Consider the following 22,918-nt stretch of genomic DNA (forward strand, 5'->3'; position numbering starts at 1 on the left):
AGATTTTAAATAAAAAATTTTGAGAAAAATGACAGTATATATTACTATATTATTATATTAGATTAATAATATATTATTGATAAAGGGGTAAATCTGTTGAAATACATAAGAATTATAAACATATGCTCACCTAACAAAAAAGTTCCAGATACCTGAATCAAAAACTGACAAAACTTGAGAGAGAAATAAATAGGTTCAACAGTATATCCAAATAAATGACAGAACATAAGATCACCAAGGGAAGAGAAGACCTAAACAACACTATAATATAAACCGAGTGGACTTAACAGACATGTACAGAACATTCCAACCAAGAACAGGAGAATAAACTCTTTTTTCAAGTTAACTAGGAATGTTCTCCAGGATAGACTTCACGTTAGGCCATAAAACAAGTGTCAATAATTTAAATCACACCAAATATGTTCTCTGACCATAAAGGAGTGAATAATGGGAAATCAATAATGGGAGGAAATTGTGAAAACTTGTAAATATGTGGAAATTAAACAACATATTCCTAAGTAATCAATGAGTCAAAGAGTGTCCAAGGGATATTAGAAAATACTCTGAAGTGAATGAAAATGAAAACACAACATACCAAAACATGGGATTCGGAAAAAGCAGAACCCAGAGGAATATACACACACACACACACACACACACATATGCAAGCCTACATAAAAAGGAAGAAAGAGGTCAGAAACTGGAAAAAATGTCTAACCCAAAGCAAAGTGAAAGAGGAAAATAACCTTTCACTTTGTGAAAGGTTAGTATGAAAATAAATAAAATAATATAAATAGAAAAAGCATAAAGAAAGTCAACAAAAACCCAAAGTTGGTTCTGTGACAAGATTATTAAAATTGAAAAACCTTAGGTTGATGAAGAGAGAGAGAGAGAGAGACGACTCCATTAGCGAAACCTGAATGAATAAGATAAAATGGCTATGAAACCATACAGAAATAAAGAGAATTGTTAGGAATTCGCTTGGACATTACTTTTGACTATATGAAATAGTCAAGTTAGTGGAAAAACAGAGTGACTAAAACGAAGTAAAAAACTAGAAAATCTGAATAGACCTGTAATAAAGAGGTTGGATTCGTAATCAGAATTTCCACAAATAAAAGCATGGGACCAGATCCTTTTACAGTGTACTCTACCAGATGTTTTTCTGAGCATGCCAGCGGCAAAATGTCAAAGACACAGGTGTACTGTATATTAGCAATCAGTTAATGTCATATCTTATCATTATTCAATAGAAATGCATTGGGTGCTTACTGTGTATCAGGAGGTTTGTTAAATGGTGGTGCCTGTGATGACTTGGTATTGTGTTTTTCTTAGTTCATGGGCACTGGTAACATTAGCATTATGCTTTCAGGGTCACTGTGGAAGGGTGTTTCAAGGCCTCATTATGAAATAATGTCCCCAAATGGAAGTTCCTCTGGTGCCTGGGTATATCTTCACCCGTAATCAATTTCATATTAACAGGAAAAATGTGTATTCATATATAAATATTACGTGAATATTTAAACTTAACATTTAGTGTCTAGTGCATAGACAGCATTGCTGTAAACTTTTTACACAATAGTGAGTATTCATTTTATCTTATTTCCATGTACATAATATTTCAAATTTCATAACATATTGACCATATCAGGTGGCTGCTGTTATCACAGTTGTATAGAAGAGGACAGTGAGGCATTGGTCCCTAGTCACTTATTAAGTTCAAGAGTGAGTAACGGAAATCAGAGCGCTCAGGTGGCAGAGTAGAAATTTTAAATGCTTAAAATATGTGCTGTTAAAAAGAATCATAAGCAGTTCCGGGAAACTTTAGCACCCGTTTGCTTTCATATGCCTCTGTTGCAAGTCTCTTTCGGCACGGACTTCTACTCAGGAAGTCCCTTAACACCTAGTGTCTTGTGTAATTCGAGAACAAAAGTCTTGACTTCTCTTGCTTGCTGTCTTCCCTCAGAGTGATTCAGCGATGTAACTACGCGTGTTTCAGTTTATACCCATTTTACTGAATGCAGCCACTAGGTGGAGCTGTCTTCCTTCTGCCGTCAGCACACGGCAGAACTCAGTAATGAGTCTCCCAGGGGCTGCTGACGTCACCAGTGATTCACTGCGAATCACTGTGCGACGGCGAGCAGGACCAAACTTTTTGTTTGGGCTTCCGGCTCAGCGGCCGCCATTTTATGTCGGCGGTTGAGGTAAAGGAGGCGTGGTCAGGGGAAGAGGGTAAGCCTGCGGCGGCCGCAGCTCTCCTCCAGCCAGCCGGCGGGGGAGGAGGAGTAAAAAGAGGGCGGCGGCCGGGCTTGGCTTCGGCTCCACATGGAGTTGGCGGCGGAGCGACCCCTGGGAACGGGCATTTGTAACAAACGGCCTTTCTCGGCACCTCTCCCCGGGCAGGCTTTTCGGGAGGGTCTTGGAGGTGGCTAACTGGGCTGGAGAGGCGGCATTGGGGCGGATGCTGGGGCGGAGCCGATGTTACTCTGTCTTGCCTGTGTTCTGAAATCTGACCTCAGGGATCCAGAGGCCCAGTTCCTACCTTTAGAGTCTCGGGTCCAACAATTCTAGCCAAGAACCTTATTCCTTCACAGGTCTAGCTTGTTATAGCACCAGATTCAATATTCCCAGTCAGTGTATTACATTGAAGACCTTAAACCAAAATTACTATCCTCACAGCTTCCAAGAGGAACCGGAGCCCTGACAATGTCTGTTTCCCTCTCATTTCCCTAAAAGAGACCTTTCTCTTAACATCTTTACTCACACTTCACTCCCTTTTTTCCTCCTCCTAATCACCTTTCAGAGCTAAAAAAGTACAACACTATGGAATACCACAGACCCTGACTCGTTCTCAGAGACCCCTTCCTCACATCTCACCCTGGTAGTCTCATCTGTCAGAGATCACTCTGTACGCAGCATTTCTACTTAAAAAAAAAAAATATATATATATATATATATATATATATATATATATAGTTTTAGCATTTCCCTTTATAGACCTTTATTACGTGCCGTTGAAGCCCTTCCTTCCTATGGCATCTTCAAGAAGTGCTCCTACACCCAGCATTTCTACTTAGTCGTCGACCTTCCCAAACTCCATTTTATCATTTTCCATCAAAAACACCTCCGAATCCAACTTTGTCCTTCACTAAAATGCTTTACTACTAACCCAATATCTGCTGTTAGAAAATACCCCCCTCTTCATCGTCTCAGAATTCTTTGCAGATAATCCCAAGTATCTTCTCTCAGAAGCTCCCGGGGGACCAGATACCAGGTAGGAATTCTTCAGATACATAATCTGGCAGACATCCTTCCCTGCACCAGTATTTGATAGACCCTTTCAAATTTTGGTTCTCACCAGCCCTATCAGAGACTCACCTTCACAGTCTTGCCCAGGGCTCTACCTGTGCATTCAAAAGCAAACAGGTTTTCCCACCTTCTTTTAAGATCCTGTTACTCCACATCTTGCCTTATAGTCTCCCCTAGGGCCTTTCCAGTTGCCAATATCTTCATTCACAAGCCCTCAACTTCTGCTTTCAGCCTCATAGGCCCCTATATCGTTATCATACAACCCTTCCCCCAGCACACTTCCATCATACTAGATCCCCTTCTCAGCATCTGTTCAGCCTGCATGGTGCTCTGCATCATTAGTCACAGAAGCCCAGCCAGACTTCCCAATCTAGCCAGTGTCTGCTCACTCAGTCTTTTAGTCTGTTATCTTCCTGAAACTTTTTATCCTCCATTCCTAGGGAAAAGCAACTGTCTGAGCTCAGCCTCCTCTTTCCTCCCTCTCAGAGTAGCTCTAGTACCTAGCATGTCTTCATGTTTCCGTTCTTGAAATGAGGATGCTAGTACTTAAGTCTTTCTCTCCACCAGAGTTACCACTAACAAAAGAGAAAAGCCTCCCCGTATCTGGCTCCTTTGTCTAAAGATGTCCACTTTGCCACTATTGAAGAAACGTTGTATGTCTGGGCCTGATCCAAAAGCAAGTTCTGATTGCCCTTCTGCGTGTTCTGTAATGTTCAAAGTGCCATCAGAACCGACCAACGTGAGTGTCTTTTCCCTAAATCTTGGAGGTGGGATGGTATTGTGGTTGGTGGGAAAGTACCTCTTATTTAAGCGTTTTTTTTTTTTTTTTTTTTTGCTGTCTTGCTGAAACTCTTTTCCCCTCCATTCCTAGGGAATGCCAAAAACAGGCAGTGCAACAGACATAAATGAGGGTCTTTACTCCCGGCAGCTGTGAGTATGGCTGAGCCTGGGAATGCGAAGCAGGAGGGGGGCACAGAGAGGATAGAGTTGGGTGGGCCAAGCCCTGACCTAGAGTCTCCTTCAAATCTGGCAGGTATGTCCTGGGCCATGAGGCTATGAAGCATCTCCAGACTTCCACTGTGCTGGTGTCGGGCCTTCGGGGCCTAGGGGTGGAGATTGCGAAGAACATCATCCTTGGTGGGGTCAAAGCTGTCACCCTCCATGACCAGGGCACTGCCCAGTGGGCTGACCTCTCATCCCAGGTACCTGTTCCTGGATCCCTTCCCCTTGCCCAAGCACCAAACCCCCTGGTGTCTGCATTCACTTCACTTCTTTCCTTCTTGTACCTCCTTGTAGTTCTACCTAAGGGAGGAGGACATCGGTAAGAACCGGGCTGAGGCATCACAGCCCCACCTTGCTGAACTCAACAGCTATGTGCCCGTCACCACCTACACTGGGGCCCTTGTTGATGACTTCCTTAGTGGTTTCCAGGTACGTTGCAGCATCACGCTGCCTCCTGACTTACACTCTCAGATCCTTTTCCTGGTTGGTTTGCTCAGGATTTATTTAATGGACCAGCCCTGTGGGTGCTTGCCCTGGGGTTTCCCAGAGAACTTGGGCACTGGAACTCCTGATGCAGCAGTAGGAACTTATCCTGGTGAATAAGGAAGGGAATTCAAAGATTCCCTACAAATCATCGCTGAGCAGGCTTTGCTTTGTTCTGTTTTGTTTTATTTGAGAATTGAAGCAGATGAGTGTAGGATTTGGGGATAAACCCAAACTTTAACTGGGAACAGACTGTGACCCGTTGTTCGACTCCCAGAACATGCAGGGTTGTAGGCAGGCAGGAATGGGTGTTTTTCAAATAAGTGAATTAGTTGGTCTTCAAATTCCGTCCTCCTAATACTGCTTTACTTTTCTTGTCATAGTGTGGGGTTTCATATTTCTCTTCATTGAGTTTTACCCTCACTGAGTATGACATGCATACTTTGTAAATATTTGTAGAAAAGGTCTGAACCAGTAAGCTTTAGTCCTGACATTCTGCCAACCCCTGGCCTGCCTTTCTCCTTTATTTTCTTATTTCCCTTCACCCCAATGCCAGTCCCTTTGCATGAGCTTCCTTCTTGTTACAGGTGGTGGTCCTTACCGACTCTCCTTTGGAGGACCAGCTGCGGGTGGGTGAGTTTTGTCACAGCCGTGGAATCAAGCTGGTCGTGGCAGACACTCGGGGTCTGTTTGGGTGAGTGCCTGCTTCTGCCTTTATCCCCAGCTCCTCCCAGGCCCCAGGCTAAGACCCCCTGGTTCCCAGTGCCGTAATGCTACTCTCAGCCCACCAGGTTTTCCATTCTCCATGTTCACCTCTCCCCAGTTGGCACGAGCACTGATTGTGGGCAGTGATGGCTAAGCTTTCTTAGGAAGTATTCACTATGTCTAAGGGTCTCAGGCACCCGTCCTGTTGTGTCCTTTTACAGGCAGTTGTTCTGTGACTTTGGAGAGGAGATGATCCTGACGGATTCCAATGGGGAGCAGCCTCTCAGTGCTATGATTTCTATGGTTACCAAGGTAAGGAGGTTGGCCCCAGGGGTTCTGGCAGGCATGTGGGTAGCCATAGTCCTCCTTTATGCTCCTGGTACCCTGATCCTACCTCTGAGGCTTTCTTTACTTCTCTTCCAACCAGGACAACCCTGGTGTTGTAACCTGCCTGGATGAGGCCTGACACGGGTTTGAGAGCGGTGACTTCGTCTCCTTCATGGAAGTTCAGGGCATGAATGAACTCAATGGCATCTCTCCCCTAGAGATCGAAGTCCTGGGTATGCCAAGACTGGTGGGGCAAGAAATGGTTGCCCAGATCAAAGAGAGAATTGTCCCTGTGGTGTGGGCTGACCCACAGCCCAAGAGGTGACACATATCTGTAGTCTTGACTTGTACCAAAGTCCAAGAGGAGATGCCTCTCTGAAATCTGACTTGGGACTTAGAAGAGATGTGTCCAGGTAGCCTTAATAAAGACATGTGAACTGAGCTACAGGCAGAAAAGGTTTATACCACTAGTATTTGATTCCATTATTATTTTTTGACCCATTGACTATATCTGTTTCTTTCTTTAAACCGTTTTAGAATGTATAGTATAACAATCTCTAAGTAATACTTCATCACCGCACATATTAAAGAAAAACTTACAACAAAATATTTCCACTTTCTGGTTCACCATTTGCTGTCGTCGTATATTTTGTGTATGCCATAAACTTCTCAATACATTATTTTTGACTTCACAGTTATATTGTTGAAAAGATTTAAGAAAGTTTGTTTTTACCCACATAATCACCATTTCCAGTATACTTTTCTGTGGCTCTACATTTGCATCTGATGCCATTTTTCTTCTGCCAAAGAAAGCCTTTAATGTATGTTGTGGAATGGGATCTGCTGGTGGTGATTCTTTTAGCTTTTTAATGCTTGAAATCTCATTTTGCCTGTGTTTTTGAAAGTTGTTTTTACAGAGTGTAGCATTTTAGATTTCATTGCTTTAAAGATACTGCTCTATTGTCTTTCCTGCCTTATTTTCCACAGGAAGTCTGCTATTCTTATCCTTGTTTTTCTGTATCTAATGTGCTTATTTTCTCTATCACTGATCTTAATCAATGGGATTATGATATACATTAGTATAGTTTTCTCCATGTCTCTTTTGCAGTTATTAAATTTATATTAACTATGGGTTTATAGTTTTATCAAATTGGGAAAATTTCTGGCCATAATTTTTTTTGAAAATATTACTTTCGCAGCTCACTGCCACCGCATTATCTCTTTCCAGAACTCGAATTACATGTATATTAAGCCACTTGACTCTTTTGTCTTTTTCTCCCACTCTTCGTTGTATTTCGGATAGTTTCTTCTACTTTGTTAAATCTCCTGATTTTTTCTTGTGTGTTAATTTTGTTAATCACATCTGTTATGTCAGAGCACTGGTCAAGAACATTAAAACAACTATTATAAATATATTTCACATGTCAAAGAAATTCCCAACAAAGGGGTGGGCCGAAAGAGGTTTTGAAGAAATAATGGCCAAAAATTTACAAATTTGATGAAAACTAAAGCCACAGATCCGTGTTCTGGTAAGCTTTGATGGATGGAAGGTAATTGTGAATGTTAGTTTTTTGGAGTTGTGTTTTGTGTTCCTTTACTATTTTTGAGTTTGTTCTAGAGAAATTATGTAGCTGCCATTGGATCCTTTCAGGGCTTACTTCTTTTTCTCTAGAGTGGCATTTAGACATAGGGTACCTGTGCTGTCTGAAGAAATCAGCGTTGTGTTTTTGTTGTTTTTTTTATGATGTACTATACCTTATTTATATTTCTTAGTTGAAGGATAGTTGATTTAATGTTTAATGTTGTGTTACTTTTTGCTTTACAGCAAAGGGACTCAGTTATCTATATATACATTCTTTTTCATATTCTTTTCCATGATGGTTTATCTCAGGATACTGAACAGAGTTCCGTGCTCTACAGTAGGACCTTGTTGTTTATCCATTCTGTATATAATAGCTTACATCTGTTAACTCCAAACTCCCACTGTATGGGGGAGGGGGTTAGGGGAGGAAGGGAGTGGGAGGTTTTCCCATTCCTGTTTTGATAGTGCTGTTGGTCTTGGGAAGGAATGAATTGACAGATAACCCTTCATTCTGTTCATCCCCCAGGTCCCTACACCTTTAGTATCTGTGATACGTCCAATTTCTCTGACTATGTCTGTGGAGGCGTTGTCAGTCAGATCAAAGTAACTAAGGAGATAAGCTTTGTGAGTATGAGCAGGAGGGTGTGCTGTAGGGTTCCAGGCATCTCTACGTTTTTTACTTTTTTCATTCTGATATCTTGCTCTCCACAGAAATCCTTGCCCACCTCACTGGCAGAGCCAGACTTCGTGATAACAGATTTTGCCAAGTATTCTCGCCCTCCTCAGCTGCACATTGGCTTCCAGGCCCTGCACCAGTTCTGTGCCCAGCATGGCCAGCCCCCTCGGCCCCACAATGAGGTAGATGGGTGAGCAAGCCAGCCAGGTCCTTGAACCAAAGCTCCACTATGCCTCTTCATCTATTTAGTTTTTCTACCTCTCCCTCTCCCCACAGCGGTGTGATTGTTCTTTTTCTCCTTCCAGGAGGATGCAACGGAACTGGTGACCCTAGCACAGGCTGTGGATGCTCGAACTCTGCCAGCAGTGCAGCAAAAGAGTCTGGATGAAGACCTCATCCGGAAGCTGGCTTACGTGGCTACTGGGGATCTGGCACTCATAAATTCCTTCATTGGGGGCGTGGCTGCCCAGGAGGTTATGAAGGTCAGTGCGAGTGGAGAAGGACAGTGCTGGGAGTGGGCCAGGTTCCTTCCTGGCCCTGCTGCTTGCTGTCCAGCTCTGATTAACCAGTGATCACTTCCTCTTTCTTACCCCCTCCTCAGGCCTGCTCTGGAAAGTTTATGCCTGTTATGCAGTGGCTGTACTTTGATGCCATTGAGTGTCTCCCTGAGGACCAAGAGGCCTTTACAGAGGACACGTGCCTTCCAGTATGTGATTGGGGCCCATGGAGAAGGCATTATTGTGGTTCTTTTTAAGGTGCCTTTTCTCTAACCCTCTCTTCTCTTCACATGACTCAGTGCCAGAACCGTTATGATGGGCAGGTGGCTGTATTTGGCTCCGGCCTGCAAGAGAAGCTGGGCAAGCAGAGATACTTCTTGCTGAGAGATCCTTTTGGTCAAAAGCTACCTTTATGTCCCCTAGCCTCTGGCCACCTCTTCTGGAGTCTCCTCTTGGCTTACAAGGGAGGGTGTTTGGTTGTACCCTCATCTCATCCCTTCTCCATTTTCTTCATACCAGGTCCTTTATTCCCCAGTCTTGTGCCTCTTTCCTTAGATGACCATGGATTTTTATGGCCCTGGGACTTAAATATGCAGTAGTAGATCCTCTTACCCCCTCTTGCCGTCTCCAGGGGGAGTGAGGACTGGTGAGTGGCTTTGTTAGGCCAGTGACCCTAACCATCTTCTGCCTCTCTTCTTGGCCACCTCCCAGGTGGGTGTGGGGGCCGTTGGCTGTGAGCTGCTCAAGAACTTTGCCATGATTGGGCTAGGCTGCGGGGAGGGCGGGGCAGTCACCATTACAGACATGGACACCATAGAAAAATCCAATCTGAATCGACAGTTTCTGTTCCGGCCTTGGGATATCAGGGTGAGTGGAATGGACATGGTAAGTAATTGAGCTTTGTTTCTCACTTTTCTCCTGTCTTTTTCTTGTTATCTGTCTTATTGCCTTAGGACGTGTGTGTGTGTGTGTGTGTGTGTGTGTGTGTGTGTGTGTGTGTGTGTTTGCTGTATGCTGGCCTCTCACCGTTGTGGCCTCTCCCGTTGCGGAGCACAGGCTCCGGACGCGCAGGCTCAGCGGCCATGGCTCACGGGCCCAGCTGCTCCGCGGCATGTGGGATCTTCCCGGACCGGGGCACGAACCCATGTCTCCTGCATCGGCAGGCGGACTCTCAACCACTGCACCACCTGGGAAGCCCGCCTTAGGACGTTTTTGTTTCTCTCTTTCCTTCAGTTCTTCCCTTATTTCTTTTTCTCTACCATTCAGTCTTTCTTCCAGCAGCTGTTTATTGAGAACTTTCATTTGTGAGTTTACACCTGTCCCCACCCATGTTTTTGCCTTTGGTTACGGCTAATGTGGAACTATAGAAGCTAGGTTATAGAGGGATCTATCTGGGAAGTCTTCTGTAAAGCTGAGTGTTATTTTTGCCTGCCCAGTGTTTATCTTTCCTTTCATTTCATCATGAAAATACTAGGTACTACTTAAGCAGTTAGAATATATAAGATAGCAAAAGAACGGTTTCTGCTTTTGTCTAGTGAGAAGACATAGTAAATGAGAGATTCTCAAATGCAGTGGAGGTTGGCAGCACTCTTTCCTCAAGTCCAAAAGATTACAACTGTTTTAAGAATACTAAGACATCGTGTCCCTTTTATCCTCATTTTATCAGGTGAAAGGGTAATTTTCCACTCTGCTCTAGGAGGCTGTCCCTAACCCAAAGACACAGTATTTACCAAATGACCAGACCAATTCATGATGATACAGAATTGTGCATTAACTAAAGAACCATTCAAAAACGTAGAAAGACAGTGGCTATTGATGTGGATTCAGTATTTCATCTTGCAACTAAACTTTAAAGTACTATCACTTGTCAAGTTTTGATGTACTTTTTGAAAAATATCAACAGTCATCTGAAAATGTTACTGAAACATTTTTTTGTAAGGCTGGATATCCCTCACATCTTTCAAGCAAAACATGTAATAGATTAAAGGCAGTAGATAATGAAAGTTCAGCTATCTTCTAAGATATTATGGAACTTATATTTGCAAAACTGTAAATACAGTTTGACTCCTGTCATTAAAGTTTTGTATTGGAGATTTTTTCATAAAGTTTGTACTATATAATGGAATCATTCCATTTATATTAATTAATTTATTTATTTTTGGCTGTGTTGGGTCTTCGTTTCTGTGCGAGGGCTTTCTCTAGTTGTGGCAAGCAGGGGCCACTCTTCATCGTGGTGCGTGGGCCTCTCACTACCGCGGCCTCTCTTGTTGCGGAGCACAGGCTCCAGACGCGCAGGCTCAGTAGTTGTGGCTCACGGGCCTAGTTGCTCCGCGGCATGTGGGATGCTCCCAGACCGGGGCTTGAACCCGAGTCCCCTGCATTAGCAGGCAGATTCTCAACCACTGTGTCACCAGGGAAGCCCCTCCATTTTTAAATGGAGTAATAATATTTTAACATTTTCTGAGTTTAAATGTCTAATGTAGGAAATCTTGATAGCTGTGCATCACATAAAAAAAAAAAAACAACGTCTTTTTAAGATCGTTATTTTGGGCAACTGCTACAGCAAATAATAAATACAATTGCACAGTATGTGGTTAGAACATAAGAAGGTGAAAAATACTGTGTAGGGGCAAGAATGAAAAACAAGATAAAGAACTGGAAGTGCCATGAGAGGGTGGTTTGCAGTATGGTAAAGGAAATCCTCATTGGAAAGGTGGTATTTCCACAGAGAATTAAAGGTGATATACGAGAAGAGGAAGAAATCTCAGGGAAGAGTATGCCAGGTGAAGGTAACAGTGTGAGCAAAACCTTGAGGTTGGAATATGCCTGCTGTGTTTAAGGAATAGAGACAGAGACAGACCGTGGTAAGAGAGAAGGTTGTAAAAGTAATAGGGACCAGCTCATTTCACCCTTAGTGAAAGTAGGAATCAATAGAGGGTTTTGAGAAGGAGAGGAATGTGATCTGACTTGGACTTTCAGAGGATCCTTTTTGTTTTTGTAATTTCAGAGGACCTTGGTTTTCTTTGGGTGAATGCACTCCAACTCCGGGTGCTAGTAACTAAAAACAACAATGGATGTTCGGTAGACAAAAGAACAGATACTCAAGCCATTGTCTCCTATTGTATCACTGTTTTCCTTTTTTATTCACCCCATTCCCCATTTGTCCCAGCCCAAGCTGTGTGGCATTTGTCATAGACCACAGAGCGTCCTGACCTCAGAGCCTAGGTCTTGTGCATCATTACGTAAATCAGTTTTCAGAACAGCTCTGTAACGTTTTGTTGGGTGATTATATGAATGACAGTTCTGTTTCTCCATCCCTACCCAGAAATTGAAGTCTGATACAGCTGCTGCACCTGTGAGGCAGATAAATCCACACATCCGGGTGATGAGCCATCAGAACTGTGTGGGCCCTCACACAGAGCATGTGTATGATGATAACTTCTTCCAAAACCTGGATGGTGTGGCCAATGCCTTGGACAATGTGGATGCCCGTGAGTTTTGGGGGTGGGTGAGGATGACGGGAGAGTAATGTGTGTGTTTTAGGGAGTGTGTGTCACCGTGTCCTATCCTGTTGTTATTTTCCCCACCCTCACCTGCTGCAACTTTCTCACAGGCACGTATATGGACCGCTGCTGTGTGTACTACCGTAAGCCACTTCTGGAGTCAGGCACACTGGGTACCAAGGGTAATGTGCAAGTGGTTATCCCCTTCCTGACAGAGTCATACAGCTCCAGCCAGGACCCTCCTGAGAAGTCCATCCCCATCTGCACGCTGAAGAACTTCCCGAATGCCATCGAGCACACTTTGCAGGTGATCAGCCTTGCAGGGAGAAAGAGGTGGAACAGATAGGTACCTGGACAGTGTCTCAGATGCCAAACTCTTGTTATTCAGATGATGAAGCCTCAGTGTTTGTAACATCTGCCCTCTCTTTAACTCTCCTTCACTCACTTTAAACCTAGCAGCCTAAGCTTTTCAAAATGATTTTTTTTTAACTTGAAATTTTTATTTTGGAAACATACAGGGAAGTATTATTTATACCATGTAAAGTACTTTATGTAAGAAGTGTGTATCTAAAAAGTGAGGGTATTTTTCTTTGTATACAGGATACTATTTTCTTGTTGAACAAAATTAACTTAATATCATCTCTGCTAGTTATTTAAATATCTCTAGTATTAAGTCCGTATTTAGGACTAATTTTCTAATTGTTTCCCAAAATATGTTTAATAGCTTGTCAGCATAGTTGTGTTTATATAGTACACATACACGCAGAACAGCATACCTATCATGTAGATTGACAAAGTAAAAGCACCCCATTAACTGGCCCTCAGAACTTGGCCCTAATTACAGTCCCCTTTCAAACCACAAATAACCATCATTTTATCAAAATGATTCTTAATGCAGTCTTTGAGGCTATGTTTAGGAAGTATGGGAACAGGAAGAAAATGAGCAGTAACAGTTCAGTGTGTCACTTTTCCTTCCAGAATGGAGGAGTTTATACTTGTGGACTCAGTTCAGTATGTGTCTTTCGCCCTGTCCATACATCCCACGTTGGGGGGGGGGGGCGGGGTGTGTGTGTGTGTGTGTGTGTGTGTGTGTGTGTGTGTGTGTGTGTGTGTAGATACAGAGAGAGACGGAGAGAGAAAGAGATTTGTTTGTGTGTGTGTGTTCATTTCTATATGTATAAAACCTCTACTAGGTTATGGTTCTCTCTACCCAGCATGCAGAAAGGCCAATAAAAAGGCTTTAAAAACAGATATACTACGTGCCCTTGGACTTAACCTCTTCATGCTTCAGATTCCTTATCTGTAAAATTGGAATGATAGTAGTAACTCTCACAGGACTTCTGTAAAGCATTTACACTCAGTATGTCCTTGTGACTTTCAAAGTAAGCTTTAAATGTGTACATGTTTGCTTATTTCCTGTTAACTCCATGAGGTGTAGTTTTACTGTTACAGTGTATGTTTTTGAAATGAGGATACACAAGTGAAGATATACCTGATGGTCACAAAACTGTGGCAGAGCTGGCATTTGAACCTGGATTTCCAGCATCAAGACGCTCCAGATCACTTCACCAGTGACTATTTATCGACCTCCTAATTCTCAGGGGGCAAACCTCTATCGTACTTGCTGACCAGTCCCCAGAACCTGCATAGAGATCGTTCATGTTTTATTCTTGGTGTGAACTTTTTCTTTTATTGAGGCCTGACATTATCTAGGGTAAGGTGTACATCTTCATAAATTCTGCATGAATGTACACTTGTGTGTTAACCTCTGCCCAGATTAAGATCATTGGTTTTTAAATTGAAGTGGTGGGGTTTTGACAAGCTTGAGGAGCCACATTGGGAGGGCTTCCTTCCTCTCTTCTCCCATAGCAGCCATGCTCTTCCTATTTGCTCTATTTCCTGATGGTGTTCCTAATGCCTACAGAAACTTATTTGTTTCCGATAACCCACGTAGTGTTTATTTGCTCTGTCTGCAGTGGGCTCGGGATGAGTTTGAAGGTCTCTTCAAGCAGCCAGCAGAAAACGTCAACCAGTACCTAATGTGAGTAGGTCTGTCCAAATCCTCGCTCACCCTGTCTCCTGCCTGTCAGTCAGAGCATTCTGTAACCAGTGTAACACTTAGGACCTGGCCTACTTTTCGAATAAACTAATGATTCCTTGGGCCTTATAACTTTGGGAGTCAGCACTGACTTTTCACGGAGTTAAGCTCACTCTGGGATCACTGTGTAATTCTGAGTTTGTGTCCCCTCTAATTCTAGATAGAGATTCAACGTTTGTGGAGCAAACACTGTACCTGGAAGGCACCCAACGCCTGGAGGTGCTGGAGGCTGTGCAGCGCAGCCTGGTGCTTCAGCGGCCATATACGTGGGCTGACTCTGTGACCTGGGCTTACTACCACTGGCACACCCAGTACTCCAACAACATCAGGCAGCTGCTGCACAACTTTCCTCCGAACCTGGTATTACACTCTCGTGGGGTCCGTTTGTCAGAATAGGCTTACTGGAAGCAGTTTGCTACACGCTTTTGACATGATTCATTGCAGTTAATCCAGTTGTGGCAAGTCCACCAAGTCCCAGAGATCTCATAAAATGATTAAGCGAGTGATTTTTGAAGTCAAAGACCTGTTCCTCCCAACCTCTCTCCTCTACCTGCCCATCCCTGTTCTCTCAAGCGAGATACTTGGTACCTGTTTCCCTTAGACATGAGATGAGTCATTCCAGATTCCCAGTCAGGGCTACAGAGATTGTAGAAGAGAAGTTTTGGTGTTAAGAGCACAGGACCTAGGTGAGTTCAAGTCTCAACTGCATTTGATATTGGGACTAATCATGTATTTCCTCTCTGTACCTCAGTATCCTCACGTAGGACGTAGGAATAATGGTGACCTAATTTCATGAGAGTTTTATGAGGGCTAATTGATATTTATTAAGTTAATAAATTAATCATGTTAGTACATGCCTGGCAATCCATAAAATTTTCATAAATAGCTCTGTGTCTGGCACAAAGTGAGTGCCCAGCGATATATTAAGTTGGGACTTCCGGGCTTGAAAATGAAGAGTGACAATTATCAGAAAGACCTCTCCTCTCAGGTCCCACTCCCCCCAATCGTTCTGTTTTCCTAGCTTACAAGCTCAGGAGCCCCTTTCTGGTCTGGGCCTAAGCGCTGTCCACACCCGCTCATCTTTGATGTCAGCAATGTAAGTCTCCTCCCTCGGGTCTCCTACAGTCGGGTACAATGTGGGTACGTGGATGGGAAGGAGGCTGCGGCTCCTTAGGTGAGTACTGATATGCTTACCCCTCCATACCTTGCCTTCTCTTAGCCCCTGCATCTGGACTACGTGATAGCTGCTGCCAACCTGTTTGCCCAGACCTATGGGCTGAGGGGCTCTCAGGACCGAGCTGCTGTGACCATACTCATTCAGTCTGTGCAAGTCCCTGAGTTCACCCCGAAGTCTGGTGTCAAGATCCATGTTTCTGACCAGGAGCTGCAGACCACTTCCTGTGTTGGTGAGGGTGTTTAACTGGTTGGCCTAGAGCTAGCATCCTACTTATCACCTATCTATGCAAGCCTCCTCTGTACTTGTGTTCTGCCACTGGCTCTGCTCTGAGATCTCAGGCCTGAGATTTATCCACACTGTCCTCTGGTGCTTGCTTCTTCCAATTTAAAGTAAGGCTGGTTGGTTGAGGCAAATTCTCTGATGCGCTACTACTTTGTTCTTCCCACTCTTTCTCTCTCAGGTGCACCAGCTGTCCATCTCTTTTCTGTGTGTGTGTTTGCTTTGTTTTGTTCTTTCCTCTGTTTCTTTTTGTGTTCATATGCAGGGACAAATGGATAGGATCTTTACCAGTAGCCTCTCTGCCTTGATTTCTTCCTTGGTTCATTTCATTATAGATCTCCTCATCCTCCTCCCCACCTTCCTTTGGTATGCCTCTTTACCCTATTTTTTTTTTATTAATTTATGTATTTATTTTGGCTGTGTTGGGTCTTCGCTTCTGTGCAAGGGCTTTCTCTAGTTGCGGTGAGCGGGGGCCACCCTTCATCGTGGTGCGCGGGCCTCTCACTGTCGCGGCCTCTCTTGTTGTGGAGCACAGGCTCCAGACGCGCAGGCTCAGTAGTTGTGGCTCACGGGCCCAGTTGCTCCGCGGCATGTGGGATGCTCCCAGACCAGGGCTCGAACCCGTGTCCCCTGCACTGGCAGGCAGATTCTCAACCAGTGCGCCACCAGGGAAGGCCTACCCTATTTTTAACCTCCATGTATCTTTCCTCATCTCCCTCTCTAGATAGCCCTCCTCATCTCTCCATCTATAACTACCCCCCAACTCAAATTTCCCTCCTTCTCCCCTATCCTGTCTCATGCTCTGTAAGTCTTCCTCTACATTTTATCTTCTTTGTATATATGCTTCAATTTCTTCGTCTGTGTATGTCTCCCCTCCTCATATATCTCCCACATTTCCCGTCCCAAATAACTACTCTCTCATGTTCCTCTTCTTATATTTTCTTTATATATCTCCCTACGTGTCTCCCTTTCAGGTATTTTGTACTTTCTCATTCTCTGTACATTCTCTTAATCTTCACCTTTATTCCCCTTGGTCCCCCTCTTCAAATTTTCTCAGGTTTATCCCATTTCATATTACTCTCTTCTTTGCTGTCTGTGCATTTTCCCCCAGTGCCCCTTTCTGTATCTTTTATCCCTCTGTCTCCTGTTTTCCCTTATATCTTCCTTCATGTCTCCCTTTCTCTCTCTATGTCTTTCTCTTTCAGTTATGTTCTCGTTGACATCCTTTTTTTTAAAATGTGGTAAGAAACACAAAAGATTTTCCATCTTAACCGTCTTTAGATATAGTAGACTTCCATTTTGGAAGGCTTAATATTTCATTGAATGGATTTTTAAGGCTTAATATTTCATTGGATGGATAGATCACGTTTTTCTATCCACTCATTCATCAGTGAACAACTTCTGTTGCTTTCACCTCATACCTCTTACGATTAGTGCTGCTGTCTACATCCTTTCTTAGTGGCTTTATCTGTTTCCCTCAGTGTCTCTAAATATATCTCCATGTCCCACACATCTGTCTGCCTTTTTCTTTTCTGAGGTGTTTTCTGCCCTGTCTTTCCCCCTTCTTTTTACTCTTTCCCACGATGTCTCTCCTTTTCAAATCCTTTATCTGCCTGAACATCTCTGCCCCACCCTGGACTCCTGCTTTCACCTCAGACCCTGACCTGGGATCTAACATGTATCTAAGGACTAACATGTATTATGACCTCCCTTTCCGCAGATGATAACCGCCTGCAGGAGCTCAAGGCCATGCTGCCCAGCCCAGAGAGCCTCCCTGGGTTCAAGATGTACCCCATCAACTTTGAGAAGGTGCTGTGATGGGGACCTTCAACAGCGTAGGAGGACGGGCTGAGCCATCCTAAGCTTTTGTGGGGATTACAGGCCTGCCACATGGCCCAATTATCTTTTGTGGTCTGGGCCAGTATTTGGCTGGTCCGGCAGGTAATTGAGGTGAATATACCTCAGTCCCCAGTATCCAGGAAACCTTTTTTTCCTTTAACTCTGTCTCTCCTGTTCTTCCTCTGTCTCCACTCACAATAGGATGATGACAGCAACTTTCACATGGATTTCGTTGTGGCTGCATCCAGTCTCCGGGCAGAGAACTATAACATTCCCCCTGCTGACCGGCATAAGGTAACAATAGTCTAGACCTAAGCTTGCACCATTTTCCAAGTTCGAGTCTGCCACATTTGACCTCTTCTGTAGACCTTGAACATCTCTAACAACTACATCTGCTCATCACCTTCTGCGTTACAGAGCAAGTTGATTGCAGGGAAGATCATTCCAGCCATTGCCACAACCACAGCAGCTATAGTTGGCCTTGCATGTCTGGAGCTGTACAAGGTGGTGCAGGGACACCAAGAGCTTGAGTCCTATAAGAACAGCTTCATCAACTTGGCCCTGCCCTTTTTCAGCTTCTCTGAGCCCCTTGCCCCACACCATCACCAGGTAAGGGCTGGCTTTTACAGAAACCTTTGGTGTTGCCCATCAGTGAGTGACTGTGTGTGTGTGTGTGTGTGTGTGTGTGTGTGTGTGTGTAGAGGTTGTGTGTATCTTATCTCCGTAGAACTGGCTCTGGTGAGAGGCTTTCTTTAATTTTGTGTATCCTTTGTTCATTGGTTGAACCTGTGCAAAGTAGGAATGGAACTGGCATGTTTGTGAAATAAAGAGGAGCATATGATCTGGGCTTGCTCCCGTTTTACTCTTTGTGCTTTACTCTGTGCTTTGTCCCACAGTACTATAACCAGCAGTGGACATTGTGGGATCGCTTTGAGGTCCAGGGGCTGCAGCCTAATGGTGAAGAGATGACCCTCAAGCAGTTCCTTGACTACTTTAAGGTAGGGCCCTTTCATTCACTGCACCTGTGGTGTTGGTTGCCCAGGTTACTGGTACTGTCCATCCCAGTGACACTGTTGCCCCTCCTCCTTTCCACCCTCTTCAGACAGAGCACAAGTTAGAGATCACCATGCTGTGCCAAGGTAGATCCATGCTCTACTCCTTTTTCATGACAGCAAGCAAGCTCAAGGAACAGTTGGATCAGCCGTGAGTCGGGCCAGTGGGAAAGCAGAAACAGGTCCTGCCTGGGGTGGGAAGCATCAGCTAGCTATGCGACTCATGTTCACTGTTCTCCTTACTTTAGTTGTCTCCGTAAGTCCTTTCCTCTCTTTCTACTTCCCTGACCCTCTTTTTCCTCACCCCAGGATGACAGCAATAGTGAGACGAGTATCAAAGCAAAAGCTGGGACACCACATTCAAGCACTGGTGCTTGAGCTGTGCTGCAACGACGAGAGCGGCGAGGGTGTGGAGGTCCCCTATGTACGATACACCATTCGCTGATCCCCTCTACACCCACCTACCTCATTCTCAGTCAAGTCAATCTATTTCCGTTTCTCTCATAGTTGTGGCCAACGCTGAGCCTTAAGTTCTTCTGAGAACTTTTTGTTGTTGTTGCTGCTTTCTAATGTTTGGAGTTGGAATTCTTAATAAAGAGTTATTAATCCGAGTGTGTCATATCCTTCTTTGGTCAAAGGCCTGTATCCTGTTGTCTGTGAGAAAGACCAGTCTTTCTTCGGCTCTGTAGGTTCAGGTGATAATACAAAAGGCTCAGCCTCTCCGCACCAGCATGGAATTCACCTCACATCCAAGCTTATGAGAAAAGATTAAATCCAACTGTTCTGGTAAATCATTGGTTTGCAATTTTTTCCTTTGTCCTCTCTGTTTAAAAAGAAATAGAGGGGGAGTTGAGGAAGATGGTGGAAGAGTAAGACGCAGAGATCACCATCCTCCCCACAGATACACCAGAAATACATCTACACGTGACACAACTCCTACAGAACACCTACTGAACGCTGGCAGAAGACCTCAGACATCCCAAAAGGCAAGAAAGTCCCCACATACCTGGATAGGGCAGAAGAAAAAAAGAAAAAACAGAGACAAAAGGATAGGGACGGGACCTGCACCAGTGGGAGGGAGCTGTGAGGGAGGAAAGGCTTCCACACACGAGGAGCCCCTTTGCGGGCGGAGACTGCGGGAGGTGGAGCGGGGGGCTTCGGGGCCGCGGAGGAGAGCACAGCAACGGGTGCGGAAGGCAAAGCGGGGAGGTTCCCGCACAGAGTGTCGGTGCTGACTGGCACTCACCAGCGCGAGAGGCTGGTCTGCTCACCGGCCCGGGTGGGTGCGGCTGGGAGCTGAGGCTCGGGCTTCTGTCGGAGCACAGGGAGGGGACTGGGGTTGGCGGCGTGAACACAGCCTGCAGGGGTTAGTGCACCACGGCTAGCCAGGAGGGAGTCCGGGGAAAAGTCTGGACCTGCCGAAGAGGCAAGAGACTTTTTCTTGCCTCTTTGTTTCCTGGTGCACGAGGAGAGGGGTTTAAGATCGCTGCTTAAAGGAGCTCCAGAGACGCGCGCGAGCCGCGGCTAACAGCGCGGACCCCAGAGACGGGCATGAGACGCTAAGGCTGCTGCTGCCGCCACCAAAAAGCCTGTGTGCAAGCACAGGTTACTATCCACACCCACTTTCCGGGAGCCTGTGCAGCCTGCCACTGCCAGCGTCCCGGGATCCAGGGACAACTTCCCCGGGAGAACGCACGGCGCGCCGCAGGCTGGTGCAACGTCCTGCTGGCCTCTGCCGCCGCAGGCCCGCCCAGCACTCCGTGCCCCTCCCTCCCCTGGCCTGAGTGAGCCAGAGACCCAGAATCCGCGGCTCCTTTAACCCCGTCCTGTCTGAGCTAAGAACAGACGCCCTCCTGCGACCTACACGCAGAGGCGGGGCCAAATCCGAAGCTGAGCCCCTGTGAGCTGTGAGAACAAAGAAGAGAAAGGGAAATCTCTCCCAGCAGCCTCAGAATCAGTGGATTAAAGCTCCACAATCAGCTTGATGTACCTGCATCTGTGGAATACATGAATAGACAACGAATCATCCCAAATTGAGGAGGTGGACTTTGGGAGCAAGATTTATGATTTTTTCCCCTTTTCCTCTTTTTGTGTGTATGTATATGCTTCTGTGTGAGATTTTGTCTGTATAGCTTTGCTTTCACCATTTGTCCTTCCGTTTTTGTTTTGTTTTTTTCACTTAAAAATTTTTTTCTTAATATTTTTGTATTTTAATACATTTATTTTATTTTATCTTATTTTATTTTATCCCCTTTCTTCCTTTCTTTCTTTCTTTCTTTCTCTCTCTCTCTTTCTTTCTTTCTTTCCTTCTTTCTTTCTTTCTTTCTATTTTTTCTCCCTTTTTTTCTGAGCCGTGTAGAGGACAGGCTCTTGGTGCTCCAGCCAGGCATCAGGGCTGTGCCTCTGAGGTGGGAGAGCCAATTTCAGGACAGGTCCACAACAGACCTCCCAGCTCCACATAATATAAAACGGCAAAAATCTCCCAGAGATCTCCATCTCAACACCAACACCCAGCTTCACTCAACGACCAGCAAGCTACAGTGCTGGACACCCTATGCCAAACAACTAGCAAGACAGGAAGACAACCCCACCCATTAGCAGACAGGCTGCCTAAAATCATAATAAGTCCACAGACACCCCAAAACACACCACCAGACGTGGACCTACCCACCAGAAACACAAGATACAGACTCATCCACGGGAAAACAGGCACTAGTCCCCTCCACCAGGAGGCCAACACAACCTACTGAACCAACTTTAGCCACTGGGGGGAGACACCAAATACAATGGGAAATATGAACCGTCAACCTGAAAAGAGGAAACCCCAAACACAGGAAGATAAGCAAAATGAGAAGACAGAAAAAGAGTAGATGAAGGAGCAAGGTAAAAACCCACCGGACCTAACAAATGAAGAGAAAATAGGCAGTCTACCTGAAAAAGAATTCAGAATAATGATAGTAAAGATGATCCAAAATCTGTGAAATAGAGTAGAGAAAATGCAAGAAACATTTAACAAAGATCTAGAAGAACTAAAGAAGAAACAAGCAATGATGAAAAACACAATAAATTAAGTTAAAAATACTCTAGAAGGGATCAATAGCAGAATAACTGAGGCAGGAGAATGGATAAGTGACCTGGAAGATAAAGTAGTGGAAATAACTACTGCAGAGCAGAATAAAGAAAAAGAATGAATAGAATTGCAGACAGTCTCAGGGACCTCTGGGACAACATTACACACACCAACATTCGAATTATAGGGGTCCCAGAAGAAGAAGAGAAAAAGAAAGGAACTGAGAAAATATTTGAAGAGATTATAGCTAAAAACTTCCATAATATGGGGAATGAAATAGTTAATCAAATCCAGGAAACACAGAGAGTCCCATCGAGGATAAATCCAAGGGGAAACACGACAGGACACATATTAATCAAACTGTCAAAAATTAAATACAAAGAAAACATATTAAAAGCAGCAAGGGAAAAAAAAAAAAAACAAATAACACACAAGGGAATCCCCATCAGGTTAACAGCGGATTTTTCAGCAGAAACTCTGCAAGCCGGAAGGGAGTGGCAGGACATACTTAAAGTGATGAAGGAGAAAAACCTACAACCAAGATTACTCTACCCAGCAAAGATCTCATTCAGATTTGATGGAGAAATTAAAAGCTTTACAGACAAGCAAAAACTGAGAGAGTTCAGCACAACAAAACCAGCTTTACAACAAATGCTAAAGGAACTTCTCTAGGCAAGAAATACAAGACAAGGAAAAGACCTACAATAACAAACCCAGAACAATTAAGAAATGGAAATGGGAACATACATATCGATAACTACTTTAAATGTAAATGGATTAAATGTTCACACCAAAAGACACAGAGTGGCTGAATGGATACAAAAACAAGACCCATATATATGCTGTCTACAGGAGACACACTTCAGACGTAGAGACACATACAGACTGAAAGTGAGGGGATGGGAAAAGGTATTCCATGCAAATGTCAATCAAAAGAAAGCTGGAGTAGCAATTCTCATAGCAGATAAAAATAGACTTTAAAATAAAGACTATTAAAAGAGACAAAGAAGGACAGTACATAATGATCCAGTGATCGATCCAAGAAGAAGATATAACAATTGTAAATATTTATGCACCAAACATAGGAGCACCTCAATACATAAGGCACACACTAACAGCCATAAGAAGGGAAATTGACAGTAACACATTCATAGTAGGGGACTTTAACACCCCACTTTCACCAATGGACTGATCATCCAAAATGAAAATAAATAAGGAAACACAGGCATTAAATGATACATTAAACAAGATGGACTTAATTGATATTTATAGGACATTCCATCCTAAAACAACAGAATACACATTTTCCTCAAATGCAC

The 22,918-nt window shown here is 44.3% G+C and overlaps 1 protein-coding gene across 1 annotated transcript; it reads left to right on the plus strand.

Moving 5' to 3' along the window:
• The first annotated feature begins 2,170 nt into the window (after positions 1 to 2,170).
• On the plus strand, positions 2,171 to 19,140 carry LOC137217804 (ubiquitin-like modifier-activating enzyme 1). The gene is given in 27 exon segments (XM_067724765.1): positions 2,171 to 2,232; positions 3,214 to 3,274; positions 3,877 to 4,048; positions 4,181 to 4,239; positions 4,343 to 4,511; positions 4,606 to 4,740; positions 5,382 to 5,488; positions 5,721 to 5,811; positions 5,927 to 6,059; positions 7,935 to 8,032; positions 8,120 to 8,266; positions 8,390 to 8,566; positions 8,686 to 8,790; positions 8,881 to 8,960; positions 9,292 to 9,448; positions 11,907 to 12,072; positions 12,195 to 12,391; positions 14,061 to 14,125; positions 14,347 to 14,542; positions 15,204 to 15,278; positions 15,402 to 15,588; positions 17,359 to 17,447; positions 17,679 to 17,771; positions 17,895 to 18,086; positions 18,374 to 18,475; positions 18,580 to 18,680; positions 18,839 to 19,140. Coding segments are annotated over 27 exon segments (3,333 nt in total). The 5' UTR covers positions 2,171 to 2,189; the 3' UTR covers positions 18,975 to 19,140.
• Positions 19,141 to 22,918: the final 3,778 nt, after the last annotated feature.

Source organism: Pseudorca crassidens, chromosome Y, assembly GCF_039906515.1.
Source record: "Pseudorca crassidens isolate mPseCra1 chromosome Y, mPseCra1.hap1, whole genome shotgun sequence".
Taxonomy (NCBI): Eukaryota; Metazoa; Chordata; class Mammalia; order Artiodactyla; family Delphinidae; genus Pseudorca; species Pseudorca crassidens.